Source organism: Pseudopodoces humilis, chromosome 24 (assembly GCF_049639895.1).
Source record: "Pseudopodoces humilis isolate 2021_Gansu_Grassland_sample_001 chromosome 24, ASM4963989v1, whole genome shotgun sequence".
Taxonomy (NCBI): Eukaryota; Metazoa; Chordata; class Aves; order Passeriformes; family Paridae; genus Pseudopodoces; species Pseudopodoces humilis.
The window spans coordinates 3,652,431-3,671,681 of record NC_142223.1 but is presented as its reverse complement, the minus strand read 5'-3'; the positions used below and the strand labels follow the sequence as shown (position 1 = coordinate 3,671,681).

Sequence of the window (19,251 nt, the reverse complement as noted above, 5' to 3'; positions counted from 1 at the left end):
AGCCAGAAATTAAAAAGAGGAGTTTTTGGAGCTTCATGCCGCTGCTCTGTCATGTGCGTGTATGGGGATCCCTTAAACCTGCAGAGACTGGCTTGGGAAACAAGGGGTGCGTCGATGGATTCCAGGAGAATTTATTTGCAGTGTAAACATGTTGGTCAGGAGTCATTAATATGACATTCACACAGCTCTAATAAAGTACATAACACGGAGATCTGGCACCGCCACAATGCCCAGAGGACATTAAGTATAAGTCTTAAAACCAAGAGTATTGGAAACAAGATATTTTTACGTCTCGTTTGGGAGTAATATAATTGCATTTTGTGGCTCTAGCAGATGCTTGGGCCAGCTGGTTGGAGAGCATTGTGGGGGTTTTTAGCTTTGGTACTGTAAGCGACAGCTCTTATATAGAGCTAGCTAAAAAAAAAATAATAAAAACCCCTCTCCTGGTGGAAAGCCCTGGCGCTGGCGTGTGTTGTGCTGTTGGGAGGTACAGCCTGGGGACGCTTCTGCTGGAGATGATACTGCATGTGGTTTGGGGGTCTGATTTGAGGCATTTGTACATTGAAGGCAGTTTCACTGAACTCACTTGTTTGGCTTTTGCTATGCAGACCTCTCTGAGAGGGCTGGGAGGTAATTTTTGGAAGATAACCATCAAAACCCTACATGTTTCTGAGTATATCACAGGGGGCTTATTTTCAGCACAGTCCCAGGAGTCCATGGCCATCTCTAGATATCAGGACACTGCTGGTGTGGTGACCGTTGCCACCTTGCGACCACCCTGGGTTTGTACCCAGGCAATGGATGAACGTCTGTCCCGTGTTCCTCAGGCCTGTTTACAGGCACTGTCGTGAATTATCTCGCTGCCGCCGATAATTTCCTACAAACAAATCAGTTCTGATCTGGAAGTAATCGCCCGTATCATTCCTGCAAGTGGGAGCAATGACTTACGTTGATGTCACCCGCTGGCTTTTTATGGCAACGATTAATAATTCAGTAATTCTCTCTGCAGTGATGCTGTTCTATTTATAAATATTTTATTTAGCTCCCCGTGTCCGTATTGTCGCTACCCTCCCCTTTGCTTCCTGACGTCACACTGGGCTCGCGGCGATGCCGTGGTCACCACAGTTACCAGCAAATTCTCTGTGCTGGAAAATGTTAATGCCTTTCCTCATTTGCATCTCTTCATTGTCCTGTTTAAGCCTGGCCTTGGTGGTGTGGATGTGAACGTTTACTGAGCGCGCTCTGTCAGTCAAAACCCAATTTCAGCTGCAGCCTGGCCTCGGGGTAGGCGGCTCCGTGTCTCTGTTGTAAAACTTTCCAGTTCCCAGCACAGCCATGCAAGTAACTCTGTTTTCTTTCTGCATTTCTCTTTCAGGAAATTGCAGCTTATTTAATAACGTTTGAAAAGCATGAGGAGTGGCTAACAACCTCCCCCAAAACCAGGTAATGTTCTCCTGCTCAGCACATTGACTCTCTCGCGCTGATGACTTGACTCACTGATCAATGCCTTGACCACCAAGTGGAAACTCCCAGTCATGCCTGATGGCTTGTGACACCAAACTCTCATTAATTGCCTTAATGAGCATTTTATTGAATGAAATCAGATTGATTAAAAATGGAACAGCTACAGTCTTGGCAGGTTAAAGTTTTAACCCGATTGCTCAGGATTTAATTGTATCCCTTCAGGTGAGCAGATCTGAAGCCTCTGAGCAAGGTTGTGGGCTGTTTATCTTGACAGAGCTCCCTTGCCTCTAACTTTAAATAAATAAAAAAAGCACCAGCCCCACCATGTTCTGCCTGCTCACAGACAGGCACGGGGATTGTTTGCGTTCTGGTGTTTCCCTTGCTGGGGTTAAGTGTTTGATGGTGAGGAGGTCCCAAAAAGCTGCATTAACAGACATGTTTGCAGTTTATTATTCAGTAAATGTCATGTCTTCTTCGTGCTGCCATAAATGTTTAACTTCTCGCTCCCCTGGGAACCCAGACATGGAGTTTTGGCTGTGGATGTTTTCCTGCTGTTTCAGCTATGTTCTGGCTCCATACGTCTCACTAACGCAGAGAACAACTCTTGCTTTCTGGTCTTGCTGGGCTTTTGCTGTCTTTCTTTTTCCCAATCCACCCCTTTCCTATTGCAGTGGGCTGGGCCATTGGAAGGAGCCTGCTGGGAGCCAGGTGAGAGAAAAGCCTATTCTAGCATCCTGCATCCCAGCGTCATCCGTTGCAGGGGCCGGTGCTGCAGGCGCCCGGAGCAGCGTGCTCCAGGTTTGGCATCACCTCCTGCTGCCATGTCACAGTGGGACACAGGCAGCAGTGCCACCCTAACGAACAGCACAGATTAATTCTAGGTGTTCCACAGCACCCAGCTGAGGAGAGGATGGACGTGGAGGCCTTCTCTGCACCTCTGCAGTGCAGCTGCAGGTGGGGCACACAGAGGACCTGCTTTCCATGAAATATGGGAACAAAAGATCTGTGTTGTTTTGTTGTTTTACTTTTGTGGGCTTTCCCCCCCAGACTGTTTATTTTTTGACATTGGTAAGTAATGCATTTGTTTGTTGTATTAAAACGTGTAGCACCTGGGAAGGAGATGTGGGAAACCCAATTGCTTTCTCAGTGGTTCTCCAAGACCTGGAATTGCCATGGTGGTGGAAGGTCCCTGAATAGATCTTTCCTGCTGGTGGCAGCTGTGAGGCTCTCCTTGGCTGCAGAAGAACAGGTAATTCAGTTACTATTAGCAGTGTTTTTTTCTGGGTTGGTAATCCAGTTTCAGAATTAATTCAGAACAATTTCTGGCTGAGCCTTTGCCAGAGAAGCCTTTTAAAGGGTCAGAAAACACATTAACTACATGCTATCATTAAAGATATGAGATTATAAATGTTTTTGTGGCAGCATCTTCTGATCTTAAGAGCTTGGTTTGCTAAAGGCAATGCATGAAAATAATTTTTTAATGAACATTTCGTTACCTTCCTCTTGTGTGTTTACACTTGGAAGAAAGAATGTCCCAGGAGAAGGAAAGTTGTGACATAAGTTCAAGGTCCTTTTGAAATTGTTGAGTTAGTTTTCTATTTTTTTTTTTTTAATATAAAAATTAATGGGAAGAGTTAAATGCTGAGTTGCTACAATCAGGGCTCCCAGTATTACAGAATTAATGACATTGATTTGGCACTGAACTGGAACACTCCCCTGTTCTTTGTTTGCTGCTGTGGGTGCTACTAATTTCATCTCACAAAATTAATAAGAATTAATTGCACCACTGACACACGCAGAGTTTCCTAATACGATGATGTATAGTGTGCTGTGAGGAGTCACTGCTGGATGGATGCCGTGGGGGCTCTGGGTGTGTGTGGGAGCTGCTGCTGCTGCAGCTATCGGCAGAGGGTTGATATTGGTGACGGGGTTTTGGTGCTGTGCAGCTCAGGCACCAGCAAAGGAACTGCTGCAGAGGGTCAGGCCAGGCTGGGCTGGGATGCCTTACAGATCACTGAGCTAAGGCAGGGGGTGGCAGTGAGGGACGAGCTGGTGTGGAGCTGCTTTGGAGCCGAGTTTGGTGTTCTGAATGTTTTCATCTCTTTCCCAAACAGAGGTTCCTGTGTTTACAGCACGGTTGGGTATTGCTTTAGTCATGGACATGGAGGGGAGGCCTTCTGGCCATTGTGGTGGCATTGAAGGAGCTATGACAAACCTTTGGAAAAAATTACTTTTTTATGAAACTTCTTGTTGAACAACTCCAATTGATTGAATACACTGATATAAATGTACTGGAGCATTATTACAATAGTCTTTTGAGCACTCCGGTTGATCAACATAAATTAGCGAGTACACCTCGCAAGCATCGACCTTGAGGCTCCCTTGGAATGGTGTTTGGATACTTGATGATGTGCCGGGTAATCCGCAGCGGGTGTTCCGTCAGCGGGGCGGGGGAAGCGTTCTGCTAATGCAGCAGGGCCAAGTGTCTGACATTTCCAAGTTTAAATGCAAATCACGATGACAAAAAAAAAATTACTTGACATTTATATATCAAGTAGAACTTAATTGTTATTTACTTTGGAATTTCAATGACAAAGTCAATTTTCTGAGTCCAGAAGCATTCTGCCAGAGGAAGATACTTTGCTTCTCTGTTTCCATGTGCCTTCTGCCATTAGCATTTGTACAGTATTTAAAAAATATTCTTGAGCAATCCGAGGTGAATTCACTCTTTCACAAGTGGGCAATGGAAAAGCCTTGGCTGTGCCCAGAAGCTGCAAGGTCAGTTTTCCATCTGGGAATGCAGTTCAGATGTGTTTCTGCCCCTCTGCTTCATATCTTGGAAAGGACACAGGGGGATTGCTAGGGGAACCAGCCCTACTCCATGGTGAGAGCAGGATGGCTTCAGTCCCTGGAGCCTTCCCACCTCCTGTCCAGGTGCCCATTGCCCAGGAAGCACACCCTGTGCCTTACCTGTCCATCAATCCAGTGTAAGGAACATCCTCTGTCTGGGATATCTTTATCAGCAGCATTGTAAAGAAACGTTAGGATCTTGCAGTATATTAATTCTGTATTAAATAATTAATAGCAAAATTAATTGAATTACTCCATTTTCAGGTAACAAATCGGGTAATAAATATTCATAACTTATATTATTAAGGGAATTTCCATTTCCTATGTCGTTAAAGTGAGATTAGGTAAGGTTGGCTTTAAATGAAGATTGAAAACAATTGTGCTTTGGAATTAATTCACTGTGTTAGGCCATTACTTTGTGAGTCTTCTTTCCAGAGTGCTCTGTGTGAGAGCTGTCCCGCTGCATGGGGTGGATGCTGCTGCCAGGATGTCCTGGCTGCTGGGAAATGAGACACAGGCTCCCGGTGGAGGAGAAGCTCATGGGAGCTGGAGGCTGTGAAAAAGCAACTGCCCAGAGCTGTGATTGGTAGCAAAAGTTCTGTCCATCTCCCCTTGTGCTTGTTGCAAATAAAAGTCCTCTCGAGACCTTATTTAGGCTTTCAAGGCACATTTTAAAGGTCCTGCTCTCTTATGTGGCTCATACTCTCCACAGGCTCCAGGACCATTAACCTTGCCTGTGGGCAGTGCTGAAATTTGGGTTTTCTGCTCATGCTGCTGGAAGCTCTGCTGGCATGTTTGGGGTTGTGTACGACCTATTTTCCTTTGTTGAAGGCAGTGTGTGTGTGCTGTCAGCACTCCTAGCTTGGGATGCTGCTTGACATAATCCCTGCTAAATGTGGCACATCTCTCTTTACACTTTATAGATTTCATGACTCTCAACACTTTAGTCTCGCTGCTTTCAGTATTTCCTTCTCTTTATTTTCCCTACAGAGAATAAACAATGCACAGATGGGTTTTAAGAGCCCTTAGTTCATATAGATTTTTTAGCTGCTGTGGTCCAGGGGTGTTGAGACACCAATAATGAATTCTTCTAACAGCTCACCGTGTTGATTGTAAAGTGACCTAAGGGCAGAGTGGCAGGGAGCCATCCAGGTGCCTGGCCTGACTCAGGCGATGGTCTTCAAGTATTCCTTCCAAATTCTTCCCATGGCAAATCCAGCCTGGTGTGTGCTGGTCCTCTGGGAGAGCTGGCTTCCCTCTGCATTTAGCTGGCAGCTCAGAAGGGCTGTGTCACAGCAAAAGATGTCACTGGCCAACTTGGACAACCAAGGCAATAGGTCTGTGTTTCTGTTGTGGATTCATCTGGGACAGAGCTGAAGGTTGGCCCTTCCAGCCCAGCAGTGGCTCTGCAGCCCCTGTGCATGGTCACCGGGCTTGGGCTCTCCCACATATCAGAGGGATACGTGTCAGATGGTGGCTCCACAGCTGGTCCATGCACACAAGCAGCTGCCCTCACTGCCTGGCTTTGCAGGCACACAGGGCTGGGATGCAAAGACTCCTTCTCCTCTTCATGTGGACTCATAAGAGTCCTGCAGCATTGTCCCTTGAAGGAGAGGAAAACTCTGGAAAACATGGAATCATCAGAAAAAGCAATTATCTGATAACAAAACAGTGAAATAGTTCAGCAAACCCATCTGCCCAGAGCAAGGCTTGGTAGATTTTTCTGTATGGCCAAGGGAAACAACATGGCTTTGGTCAACACAGACATTCAGTATTTGGCAGGCTCTGACTTTTCTTGATCCCATGTGGGAGGATGTTTAGGGTTGAGGAGGCTGCTTGGTGTGTGTGAGCCTCCTGTACTGGGCCTGTGATTGGGGTTCCTGGGCTGTGGGATCACTGAGGAGCTGCCCTTGTCCTGGGTAGAACAGAGGAAAGGAAAGAGTGTGCTGGAAGAGGTGTTGGGCTGAGGCTTCTGATGATCACACCCAAACCTGGCAGACAATTCCATATTGTCCAGCTTTCTGTGCTTCCTATCAAAGGGGGCTGTGAAGGACAGGGCTTGATGGCTGTTGTGGAACCACCTTGGACCTGCACTTTCCTGCATCATGTGTGTAGTCTGTGGAGCAACAGGAGACCTGCTGTTTTTTCTTCAGGCTGTTTTAAACAGCAACAAAATGAAAGTCTTTGTTGCATCTTAAAGACTTTTGTAACATAATTTATATTCTCATATGGCACTGAAGAACCTTCTTTTGTCCAGGAGGTAAGATATTCAAAAATAACCTTTAAGTTGCTCCTAATTGACCCTTAATGTTATTCTCTTGTTTCTTCCAATACATTCTCTGCGTCAAAAACACCATCCAGCAACTGCTTGTTGTATCTTAATGGCTGCAGATGGCAACTGATGAAAAATAAACTTTTTATTTGGGTTCTTTATTTATTTGCAAGGATTTTTGCATCCAGGAAACCTGGCCCTGAGGTTGGAGTGCAGGGCTGAAGCAAGGCACTGTGACCATCTTGGGCTGGCAGGGATTAGGCAGAGGGTACCCTGTGTCCAGGGGGTTGATGCTTTGATTTCCTGATGGGGCCAGTGTCTTAGATGACAAACACAGTTTTATTTAAGTTGCCCATTGGAATGCTAGCCAGCATGTGCTAGAAACATGGAATTGGGGAGAGGATGTTTGTGCCTGTGTCTGCAGAGCAGCTGGAAGCATCCCAGAGGACCCAGAGGACTCAGGCTGGAGAGGACAGATTGCTTTGTGTTGTGGTTGCTGGAAGATGAGGAGCTGCCTGCAGACGTTAAGGTTTTCCTCTTGGTGCTGAATAAGTGTGTGTAGGCAGTGAGCAGGCTTTGCTTTTGCTGTGGTGTAAGGAGTAATTGCTTGGCAGGCACAGGTGCTGTAGGTGTGCACTGACATTGTAGTGAAACACCGGACAAGTTTGTGATTCTGCTCAGCCCAAATGTGGAGCAGTTGGTGGGTGAGCAATAATGAAGCTGAGAGCACTGATACAGGTGTTCAGGTTTGAATTTTTCTCTTTTTTCTTCCTAGTCCTGAAAACACAGATTTACAACAATCTGGCAAAGATTCTCCTCAAGTTACACTTGGTTGGCGTTCTTGCTACGTGCACTGTAACAATACTTTAATATAATTAAATTTTAAATTCCATGTAGAATCTGGTGGGTAGGCAGATGTACCGGTATGTTAAACTTTATGTCACTTAAAAATGGTTCTCAAGTACATCAGAGGGAGCCCAGCCAGCTGTAAAATGATCTGCTTTATGGTGCTGCTTCGCAGCTTTGGTGTCTGTGTTTTAATTACAGATGTACCTAAAGTGTCACAGCCTCGGATAACTCTGCCGGGCCGTTTTGTTTCCTGTAAGTTACTGACAGGATGTAAAGTGACATGAGGGAAGGTGCTGCTGGGGTTTTCCAGAGCTGCTGTTTGTGGGAGCGTTGAGTTTCTGACTCGTGCTGCAGCAGCTTTGTTTCCTGTAAACAGACAGTGCAGTCTGCTGCCCGGGGCTGCTGTACCTGCAGCGGCATCACCAGGATGCCAAGTGGGAAAAGGGGTTTTAGGAGCTGCCTTGCAGCTCTGGGCAGGTGGGTGTGTGTTGGGACTGGTGTGAGGAGTGGCTTTGTGGCCGCAGGCTGGCAGACACCTGTTGGGACTGGTGTTAGGGTGGGTGGGCATCTGTCCCTCTGCAGCCCCTCTGCTTCCCTTCCTTTCGTCCCTAGTACCAGCACCCACCAGCTCCCCACCAGCTGAGATGAGCTTTGCCCACATTTGCTCTGCAGTAAGTGGAGACAGTGGCTGGGATCAGTGTAGGGTGGAGATTTCCAGTGCTGTAAAGTGGGAATCTTGTTGCTTGGCAGGCAGAAACCATTAATGGTGCTGTTTCTGGAAATAAAGAAGTGGCCTCGTCCCGAGGCATCCCACGTGATGATTTGCCGAGTTGTGCAACATGATTTATGCCTAGCTGTGGGATTATTGTTTTCTATTGATTCTGGGGGAGATGAAGCATCAGTAAAAGCCCATCAGAAGCCTCCCAGTGGAATGTGAAAGCTTGAAGCTTTCCTGACAGAAATCCTGTTGCCTCTTTGGTGGTGACTCAAAACCCACTCCCCAGCCAATCTCAAAGCATCACTTTGCAGTCCTCCCCTTTCTCCTTTCAGCATTGCCTGTCTCTGTCCAGTGAGAATGTACTTGTTGCTGCAAGGAGGTGTTGAGCTGAGAGGTACTGGGGGATCCCTTGGGGATCCTCTGGCACCCTCTGCTTCCAGCATACAGTAGCCATGTCACTCCCTGTCCTTTGTCAGAGCACATGTGATTCCTGCTGCCATCAGTGAGAGTGAATTGTGCCCACAGTATTATTCCTGTATTTATTTTGTAAATGTCAACAATGAACTAAATTAAGATAAATAAGGCTGTTCCATTTCACTGTTCAATTTACAAAATTTTGATAAGACCAATAACATCTGTCCTGGTTCCATCTTTTGGCTAGCTGAAGGCAGCTGCGGGTCTGACAGCTCTGCTCCACCTGTTCCCCAGCAATGTTTACAGACAGAGGATGTACAAGTGAGACATTAAGCCATTTGGTTCTGCCTCTGCTCTGCCTCTGGTAGAGAAGCTGAATGGGTGATGTGGCTGACAGAGAGCTCCACCCTCACAACTGGAATTGTGGTGTTGCCTTAAGTGCTGTTGTAAAAGGCAAGTGAAGGGTGAACACACTGCTGTGAGTTGCAGCGATGCAGTTGGGTGGAAGTAAAGCCTTAGTGGGGGGTGCCTTATCTGCAGCCTTCCCTTCTGCACCTTGTCCTGGAAAGGGGAACTCTGGTCTCCTGGTTTCCTCAGGAGAACTCACCAACACTCACCCTGCTTATGAGGTGTCAGGTTGGGGGTGCATTCTTCTCCCTAGATGTGGGCCTGAGGACCAGAGCAGCATATGGAGTATCCCTGCTGTCACTCCATGCCCTCTGGAAGGTGACCATTTATTTCTCATCAGTTGAGCCTCTTGCACAGCAAATGGGTCATGCAGGGGAGATCTTCTTGCTGGATAAGCAATTAGCTAAAATAAACTACTCAAAGGACAAATTATGCAGGACTCTTGCCCTGTAACAAATGAATTAATTGACTTTGGTATTTGTGGGATGTTCCCACTATTTTATTTAATTCTCTCTGGCTAAAGGGCTCCCGTGTTTCCCCCTGCTCTTAAGCTGCTGTGAGTAAACAGGGTATTAGGGGTTGATTTACACAGTTACAAGCAAAGGAAGCAAAGTGACAATTGCCGGAACCTTTCCACATATCCTTAAGAGAGATAAAACCTCTTTTAGCAGCATGTCCAAGAGCCTCTGTTTGACCTGTTTCTCTGGGGTGCCATCAGTTCTCTCTGCAGCCCCACAAAGCTCAGTCACAGCAGCCTGACAGCGTGGCACGGGGGCTGGAATCATGACCTGCACTCAATTGCAAGGGCTTTGGGAGCATCAATGCTGCAGGGCACCAGTGGGGCTGCTCCTGGAACCACAGTACAGTCAGGAGCCAAAGTGGGCTGGTGCAGGGTTGGGGCTGTGTCTCTGTGGCAGTAACCCAAGTTGTTTTGAAAGCTTTGTCTGGATCTTTGGAAGCAGTGAATGCTGTAGCAGTGTGTTACCTGGGATGTCATACAAAGCAGCACTGCAGGAACATTACAGGTCCTGGCCCTCAGCTGGGCTGGTAACTCATGAAACCATTTGGCCAAGTTGCTGGGTTTATTTACAGTAATTAAATTAAAGCTTTGGTACAAATCTTTGCTGTGTAACAGGATTTATCAACAGCTAAGAAAGGGTGACGCTGTTGTACCAGTTGCCAAGAAAATACTCCATGCATAAGGTGACAGGTTCACCAAGTAGTGCACCATCCCAACTCCCAATGCCAAGGTGAAACATGGCTCTTCCACTGTTCAGCTTTTTACTTCTACTTTGCAGTATTCAGGCAAGATGCCTCAGGCCAGGGATGGTAACACTGGTGGTGATGTGGTGTGGGGACCTGTCTCCCTGCTCAATGGCATTTGTAATCCCAGACAGCTTTAGCAGAGCCAACTAGTTCTAAATTGTGCAGCAGACTTTTTTTTTTTAATAAACTGTGGCCTTTGAGAACAGTGGTAGCCAAGAGCAGGGCAGCATTTTGTGCTCTGCTTTAAATATAGGATATGAAAGATTTGGAGAATTTTATAATCGCAGCTTTGTGTGCTTGCTCTGCCTTCTCTTCTCCCACTGGTTTTACTCCCAGGCTTTTCTAACTGCTGCTCTTGTCTGGTTTCTTTTCCTCTTCAATCCTTGCTCTCATCTCCTCAACTCCTGAAATTTATGAAAAAGTCACTTCTAATCCTGCACAGATCCCAGATCTTGAGAGACTTTTATATCTATTACGGCTTCCTTTAGTCTGCCCACGTGCCTTTACCAAAATCCCTAGTATTGGGTGAGACAGTATTTGGTCTCAGCTGGAGGCACGTGCAGGTGGGAGGGCAGCCAAAGCAGGTGATGTGGGCACAGTCCCACTGCTGTAGTGTTGATGTGCCAGAGTGGGCAGTGGGTAGAGAGGGGGTTCTGCCCTTAGGAGGACATGAGAGACGCTCTAGGTAACGTATAAAAAGGATCAAATGAGTAGGGTTTGGGTTGTTTTCTTCAGATTATGTAACGTTATGTAACGTTTCTTGCCAATATTAAAAATTTGGTGAAATTCTGGAAAGTGAAATCTTGCATGGCATTAACACAATTGCAGCATCTGACTCGTTGCAGGGATTAGATGAGTCTCCACTTGGCTCCTGAACAAGTAGGTTTCAAACATGCCGAGGATTTGACAGTTGCATCAGATCACAACTGGTGGGAGGGAGGTGAGAGGAAAGCTGTGGAGGCCGTGCTTGGATTCAGGCAGCCTGGGGAGAGGCCGGGATTCCCGGCATGATGCTGGCAGCTCTGTGGGAAGCATCAGGTGTCCGTCAGGGAATGCTTCACGTCCTGGGGTTTGGTTGGGGGAAGCTGAGTGCTAGCTGAGGGCTAACTTCGGGCCCATGTTCCCATCTTGTGCTGCTCCTGTGACAGCTGAGCTGAAATGTCCTTGTGAGAACATCGCCCTTGGATTTTAACTAAACAGAAAAGGTCGCGCCTTCCTTGAACCAGTGCATGGGGAACAGTCACCCCTTGACTGTTCTCTGTCAGCTGAACTCAGAAAATAACAGAGATAGGAGGAAAAGGAGGGTTTTGATCAAAGGAAATTGCCCAAACATTGACCCAGCGATGCTGGGTGCTGTGCTGGGTTTGGGGACAGTGAGCGTGGCTTTATGGTGGGGTGATGCAAGGTTTAAAAGGGCAATTTATGCTGACTTGTAGGACCACAAATTAGGGCATGATAGAAAAAGGATTGGCTGTTAGCACAAGTTGGTTTAGGCTAAATTAATCTGAAAATGTGTAATTTCATGTGAACTCAAAATACTGGAATGTAATTAAATTCCAAAGTAGGATGAGCTGAGAGGTTGTAAGAAATGATAAGCATCAGAATAAGACAATAATTGAGTTTGTATTGTAAACATATTCCTGTAGGAATTTGAGATTTTTAAGCTGCTTCATTAGAAATTTTAAGTCAAGAGTACTTAACAGCTTGGGCATGTTTTGGAGAAGTGGTTGACTACTTTTATATTTGTCTGTGTTCTTTGTTTGCAGGATTTTCTATATTTGGGGTTAATTCTCTCTTATCAACTACTTAGTTTATTAATAAGTTTGAAGGGGAATAAGGCTTAAAATTAGAAAATGTGTATTTCCATGTGAAGCTGATTGTCTCGTGGACTCATTTTTTTCATCTCATTTTTCCTAAAAATTGAATTTTTAATATATACAATTAATAAATTAGGTTAGTACCATTAAAACACTGGTAATTCTGAAGTGCCTCACGTGAAATACTGAAGCAAATACGTTGTCTTTGTTCTGTGCACAAGCTACTTGTTCAGTCCATCAGGTAGGAATGAGCCAGGTTGGGTTGTGCTGTCGCTCGTGGCAGTTGTGCAGCCAGTGTGAAGGAGAGCTCATGGCTGGGATGAGTGGGGTACTGCAGCAGCATCTGAACAGAGCTGTGAACACTGATTTGAACATGAAGCAGCGCAATTCCTGCTTGCCAGGGTGTTTGAAAACAGCTACAGTTGCTGGTTTGAGACTCCGTTCTCTGGTGCCAGCACCTGTGCAGCGAGTGTTGGATGAGGGATGGAAAAGTGGGTGCAGCCGTGCTCTGAGCTTGATCCAGGCCCCAAACGCTGTGGGGAAGGGAGGTGATGAATGGAATTTAGTGCCTCTTTGGTGATACTGCACAGCCTGCTCAGGACCGGTTCCTTATGTCACAGAGTTGTGTAGTTTTTTGCAGAAAAAGTTTTTTGCAAAAAAAATGCAGACAGGTTTTCTTCTTATTGACTAAAAATACCCTTAATTCTGAAAAATTACTTTGCGGATCTTCATATTTCACAGACTATAACTAGATTACTACCTTTTACTGGAATACTTTGTGTTAATGAAGACCGATTGGAATTACATAATAGATTTCCTCTAAAGAAGGCATTATGTGGTTATTTTTTACTGTCTGGCATTCTAGTTAATTGCCTTGTCATCATTAATTGATGGGACTAAATTGATATAAATAAACAGATTATATTTGTGAGGTTCATTTGAAAGAGAAGAAGGGCTGAGAACAGGCTGCTGCAGGGCATTCCAGCACATGCCTTGTTGGTGACTGTTGAAGAGAGCTCAGGCTTGGTCAGTGCCACCACTTGTGAACTCATTTGGAGGATGCACAGTGAGCTCTGCCCTCCTGCTCTGGGAGCGCTCTCTTTGCCCGCACAGGGCTGGGGTTGCTTGTGCTGCCTCATCTTAAAACTGACCTCAACAACTGGCTCAGTCATAAGCTTCAGCCCTACAAAGAGCTGATGGTCCTGGCTGTGGGCTTAGGACAAGCAGCCCATTCAGCCCAGCTTCTGGGACAGTTTGAGCATCGCTGGTTTCCAGTGTAATCCAGATTTATGTACATAGTTACTATTAATCAGGAATCAATGGAGTCCCAGCAATTGACGGAGTCCAAGGCAAATCAGCATTTTAAATTCAATTGCAATATTGCAAATGATGCTTTTGTCTGGACATAGTGAGCTGGTGGTGGCTGTTGAGCAGCACTGCGTCCCCTCTCCAGCCCTTTCCGTTGTGCTCTGCCCATCTTCAGGCCTGGCTGTGCTGATGGGGGACAGATGTGTTACTGAACCACAGCTGGGGAGTTGCTCCCTCCCATACCAGCATCACCAGTTCCTCCAGTCTTTGCTGTTTTGCTGCCTGCAGGGTTAGAAGTTCATCAGCTGTTGAACTGTGTTTATGATTTGAAGTGGTTCTCAATTAAAATGTATAATTAATTTATTATTATTCAATTTTCAAATATTTACGGATTTTTATATTGTCTCAAGTCACGAGTCAAAGTGCATGCTGCTAACAGAGGGAGAACCCTTTTTCTTCCTCAGACCTCTGCTCTCCTCCCATCCCCAGTGAGATTTTTCCCAGTTACCAGCAAAGCCCATGTGGCTCCCACCAGCCTCTGTCCTGGGGAGGTGACACTGCCAGAGCCCACTGACATGGTTCACGTGCATCCTGGCAAATTTCCCTGGTGTCTGGTGTTTCAGATAAAACCAAGGTACAGCCCCACTTTGACACAGTTGTGGAAACCTTGTTAGTCTGGAGCTGATGGTTGTTACAAGTGGGGATATTGAACAGGAAGTTAACTAACTAAATAGATTTTTTCCTTCCATTTTCTTCCTTCCCCATAAGAACGCAGCAGTGTTTGCACACACACATGTGTTGCTGCTGTGCCGGGAAGTGACCAGATCCAGAGCTGAAGTACTGCCCGCAGGAGAAGGCCATCTCCAAATAAGTCTTTTAAAAGTTAATTGGAGCCCTTGGTCCTCACTGTATCAATCTGTGTCCATGGAGAGAGCAGTTGATAAGGCAGAATGGCTGCTGGCACCCGGGGGCTGGAGCCCTTTGGTCTGTGTGAGCACGGAGAGGGAACGGGGCTCTCCTCAATGCACCAGTGGAGATGGTGATTAATCTGAAAATAGTTTAAAGCATTCATGAATTGTAAGAATTAATTCCCAATAAATCAAATGGTATCCCCGTGGGAGTAGGGAAGAGAAATAAATGAGGGCTAAAAAAATTGATAAAAATCCTTGAGCAATAAAGAGATGAATGCCAGTTCTTTTAAAATTATATTTAAATGAACAAAGTTGATTTAACTGTCTTTTTTCATACCTTGTACTAAGATTTAGTTCTACAGCATGACATTATATCAAGAAATAATTTGCAGAAAGACTTTTTAGCATTTCATGTGCATTCCACTTAATGACAATTTTAATATTCTGTCTTTGGTCCTACATCGTTACGAGGAGGCTTCAATTGCTCGGTGTGCTGAGGAGTTCATAAAGATTGTTTCTCATTTCTTTTTCAAGTCTGTTACAGAGTTCAGAGCCATCAACATGTGAATTACCATGTTGCTGAGTAAAATATGGGGAAAACTGTTGTTAACTGCTTGAACTAAACATGCAGCTTTGGGACAGCTGTCTCTGGAAGGATCTTCCTGCCTAGGGAGGTCCAGACAAACTGCTGAACTGAGTGTCACTGGGAGAGCAGAGCTCACCCACCTGGTTGTGCTTACCAATAACATATCTACTTGGTTTTTAACCTGTTTTTTGGTGTTGGTTTTTTTTGTTTGCTTTTTTTTTTTAATTGGCTCTACAAAGAAGATTGTAATGGTGGAATTCATCAGGCTGAGTAGCCATGATAGGCAGAGGTGCTGTGTGAGTCTTCCATGGAGTTTACACTTTGGGGCCAGCTGCAATGCACTTAAACATAAATGGCAGCAGAGTAAATGGCTACTGATAAATCAGATCCTGTTGTTAGTTGTATCACTCTTACTAGTGCTGGTAGCCCTGTTACCTGTTTTGTAGTCAAGAGCAAGGACACAGAGCAAAGACATTCATTTCTGACACGTTTGTGAGTACAAGTCTTAGCACAGAAGGAGTGGCGCTGGTCAGAGCTGTTGTACCGAGGTGCCTGGAGCTGCCCCATTGCTCTTGGCCTCTGCAGCCTGACAGGGACACCACGGGGACACAGGCAAGGTTCTGCCTCCCCATCACTTGCAGCTGAAGCTGCTGTGCTTGGCACCTGCCTGTGCTGTGCTGCAGGGACATCACTGCTGGGAGGACAGTCAGCTCCTGCCTCTGTCAGCAGAGCCCCAGATGTTCCAGGGATTAACTTCTGTTTCCATGCATCATGCAAACAGAGTGTCTTCACATTGTGTTTTTGTGGCACCAGCATCCTGATCACTCCTTAAATAGCACCAAGGAGCTGCTTTTGGGGTAGGACTGGTGATGGGTATCCAAGCCCACACCAAGGAGAAGATGCCCAGCAGCTGTGTAGTGGTCTGCAGCTTGTGTTGCAGCCATCAGCATTTATCCTGATCTTGCAGAAGGGCTTTCCTTGGCAGCCCCTGGCAGTTCTGTGAGACGGCACAAAAGCCAACTTGGCACTGGCATGGCTCGTTCAGTCCTGTTTGTTGGAGCTGCAGGTAATTACTCCCATACTTAATGAATCACATTACTTTTATTGATGAACATGGAGGCTACATGCTGGAAAGAGGAGGTAAGGATTAAGTTTTATGGCCTACTGCTGCTATGAGAAGGAGCATCTAGACACCAATTAATGCCCCCTTGATGGGATTAGCCATTGCGTTAACCGCAATTCTGGATAAAATTGCTAAGTCTGTGACTTTAGACTTTTAACTTCTTAAATATTGTAGATAAGAAGGAAGTTTGCTTACATCTTAAATGCAAATGACGTTTAATTCTAGATACAAAAACTTGCAGAATATTTACATTTCCTTGTGATTTATACCTCCTACTACATGGATAAGAAGACTCTTCTGAAGTCTTTATTTCATCCCTGCAGAGTTCAGAGATCAGACAAATTTCAAACACATAATCTGTGATTCCTTCAGTTGCTGTGCCAATAATCCCAGCTTGCAGTGAGGAGAGTGGAGTTATAATGGCAGCAGCCTCTCCCCAGCAGATGATATGGCTTTCCAGCAGTTATGGTGAAGTCTGAACATCTACATTGAGTTCTTGAGGGGCTTTTCTTTGGTTTTTGGTCTCATTGGTGCAGGCTGGGCACATGCTGGAGTTTCTTTTCTTTCAGGGCAAGTGTGAATCATTGCCTGAGGGTCAAAGCCAAGCATTTATTTAGGAGGGGGGAAAAATGTGTGTATCAAACAAATTTTTGTGTGATCTGCCACTGTTACAGCTGTGAGGGACAAAGTCTCCACAGTCTTGAAAACATTTGCCCATGTAAATATAATTTTAAAGCTTTCTGTCAATATAGAAGAGACGTACCTGTTACAGCATCCTCCAGGTGTGTCGCTGGACTGGTGGGGTGATGCCCTTGAGACAGGGGTTATGGCTCTGCCTTGGCCTTGGGTGCCTCCATCCTTAATGTGTCTGGGTGACCTTCTAAACCAACAGTGAGTGAGTGTCCAGCTATCTGCATGGCCAAGGGTGGGTGAGATGTCAAGGGCTGCAACTGCTTGAGATTCCTCCTTCAGTTTTCCATTTGGGCTTTAATCTTCTGATAAGCCACAGGTGCAGTGGGGGAAGTGTCAAGGTAAATGAAGACTTGAAGAGCAGCATTCCTCAGGGGAGAAATAACTTCGGTCATCAGATATTTTTCTTGGGCAGAAACAAGAAATAAGAGATGAGGTGTTCCTGAGAGCCTGATGTCAGGCAGGAAGCGCTCCTGACTGACAGTTCCTGTCCATCAGTGCTGCAGTGCGAGGGCTGCACAGCTGCACACAGTGCAGAGGAGAAGGAGATAGATGGTTACTGGGAGTTCATCACCTGCAGTGTTTGCTAGCCCCAGAGCTCTGCCTGCTGTGCTGCATGGCAGGGCATTAGCTGAGTGGGAGGTACCTTGTCACACTCACTCTTGGCACTTCTCCCCATTCCCAAATTGCCCTGGATGAAGACAGGTTCAAGGACTTGGTCTTCTTTGCATTCTTAAGGAAACAAGGACACAGATTTGGTGCAATATTTTCTTGAAAAGCTGTCTATTTTCATGGCTTTCTTCAGGACTCCAGCTTTTCCCCGCCAGTTTCTGCATCAGTAGGTTGCTCCTTTGGGAAAGCAGAAGTTAATTTCTCATTATTATCATGCATAGATGCAGAAGATGGAAGATAGTCCCCTCCTGTTGTCCCTTGGCTCCATGATAACTTCATAGCCAGAGAAAATATCATGCAGGTGGAAAATAGCATCATCCAGGCTGTTTGCAGGAGCCATTTCTCAGGGTGATGGGGGTAGGGATGGAAGGGGCTTGTCACACAGGCAGTGGGGGCAGCTTCTGCTTGTGCACTGCTGAGGTACAGGAAGGGTCTGGTGTGTGGTACCTCTGCTTTATGGAAGCTGTATTAAACATCCATATTCGTCCTTTAAATATCCTTCTTGGATTGGAACTGGAATAAATGCAGATTATATAATAAAAAAAAAATAACTCTTAGAGCCATGGACCTTCTCAAGGAATAGTTCTGGCTGATCTTGCTCTGTTATCTTGAAAAAGAGACTCTTTTGGATTTGCAGTATTTGCAATTCCCTTTTGGCACCCCCAGCTCCTGAGGCAGTAAAATGTAGTTTTCATTAACTGATATGTCTGACATTTACCACATCTCGATGTGACAATTTAGAGGGAACTGGTTAAACTGAACAGCATTTTTAATATTGCAATAATGTGATTAGGGGGAAATCTCTGTCCTTCAGGCCAGAGGGACCTAAATTTGAGCACTAATGGAGAGGCAGATATGAAGCATCAGTTGACCAAAATATCCTTAACTTACTTTCTATTTATTCCCTCTTTGCATCTGATTCCCGTTAACAAGTAGGTTTAGATTCCTATGACCCAGGTGAGGGGTTTCCAAAAGAAACAAAACCCACTCAGAGCAGGACTTAGTGCCAGAAGTCAGTATGCACAGCTGAGTTGGGTGTCAAATCCAAAATGACATCTCTGGAAAATCTTCCCTGGAAATCCCATTTCCTCTGTTCCTCCCTGTCCATGTCTTACTGAGGGAAACTCTGGTTTATCCAGTGGCCCTGAGCACTGTCACAAGCCCTGGGTCACTCACCCCAAGCAACCAGCAGGTTCCCAGACCCATCAGCTGCAGGGGGATGATTGTTCACATTACAAATAAGTTGGAAGAGAGAATTTAGGATCTCCTTCCTGGCTGTAGCAGGAACAATTTGGGCAAAATTAGCTCTTAGGCTGTTGTGGCAATTTGTGGGAGCCTTGGCAGTGGATAGGAGGGTGAGAAGGAGGAAAGCATCCCAGATCTCATCAATACTTGAGACAAAAGGCTTTCTGCTTTGCAATTACTCCTCCTGTCCTTCCTCCTCCTTCCCTCAGGCCACAGGCAAGAAACCAAAATAGAGATTTAGGCAGCTTTTAAATGCCACAGGCTCGTAAAGGAGAGGAAATCCAGAGCCGATCGAGAATTGCAGCCTGCGCTCAGGCTTGTGACTTTGTCCCTCTCATCTGTAAAGGGAAAAAGGAAATCCCCAAATTCAGGCTGAGTGGCAAAACCCCCAGAGATTTGGGCTGGAGTCGCATCTGTCACATGCCCTGGGAACCCCCGGCAGGCCTGGCCTGCTGCGTCTGCCCACACATCACTTGTCTGAATGCTGAGGGATGAGCAGGGCAGAGCTTTCCTCTCTTCTTCCTTACAGCAGGTGAAATACAGCAGCAGTGTACATCAGGTTAAAATTGTGTTTCATCTCATGGAGTTATCTTTAAAAACCAGCTGCTTTCTGTGAGCCTTAAAGCAGCTCGATATACTCTTATCAAAATCGAAAGCT

General features: G+C 45.8%; 1 protein-coding gene across 6 annotated transcripts in view; it reads left to right on the top strand.

The window, feature by feature from the left end:
- The window catches only part of CAMTA1 (calmodulin binding transcription activator 1), a 236,006-nt gene that overhangs the window by 61,781 nt on the left and 154,974 nt on the right, over window positions 1–19,251 (top strand). For all 6 annotated transcript variants that reach the window (XM_088066393.1, XM_005528324.3, XM_088066392.1 and 3 more), the window contains one exon: window positions 1,376–1,443. In XM_088066393.1, coding sequence (XP_087922519.1) covers window positions 1,376–1,443 — 68 coding nt within the window. The remainder of the gene's footprint in view (window positions 1–1,375; window positions 1,444–19,251) is intronic.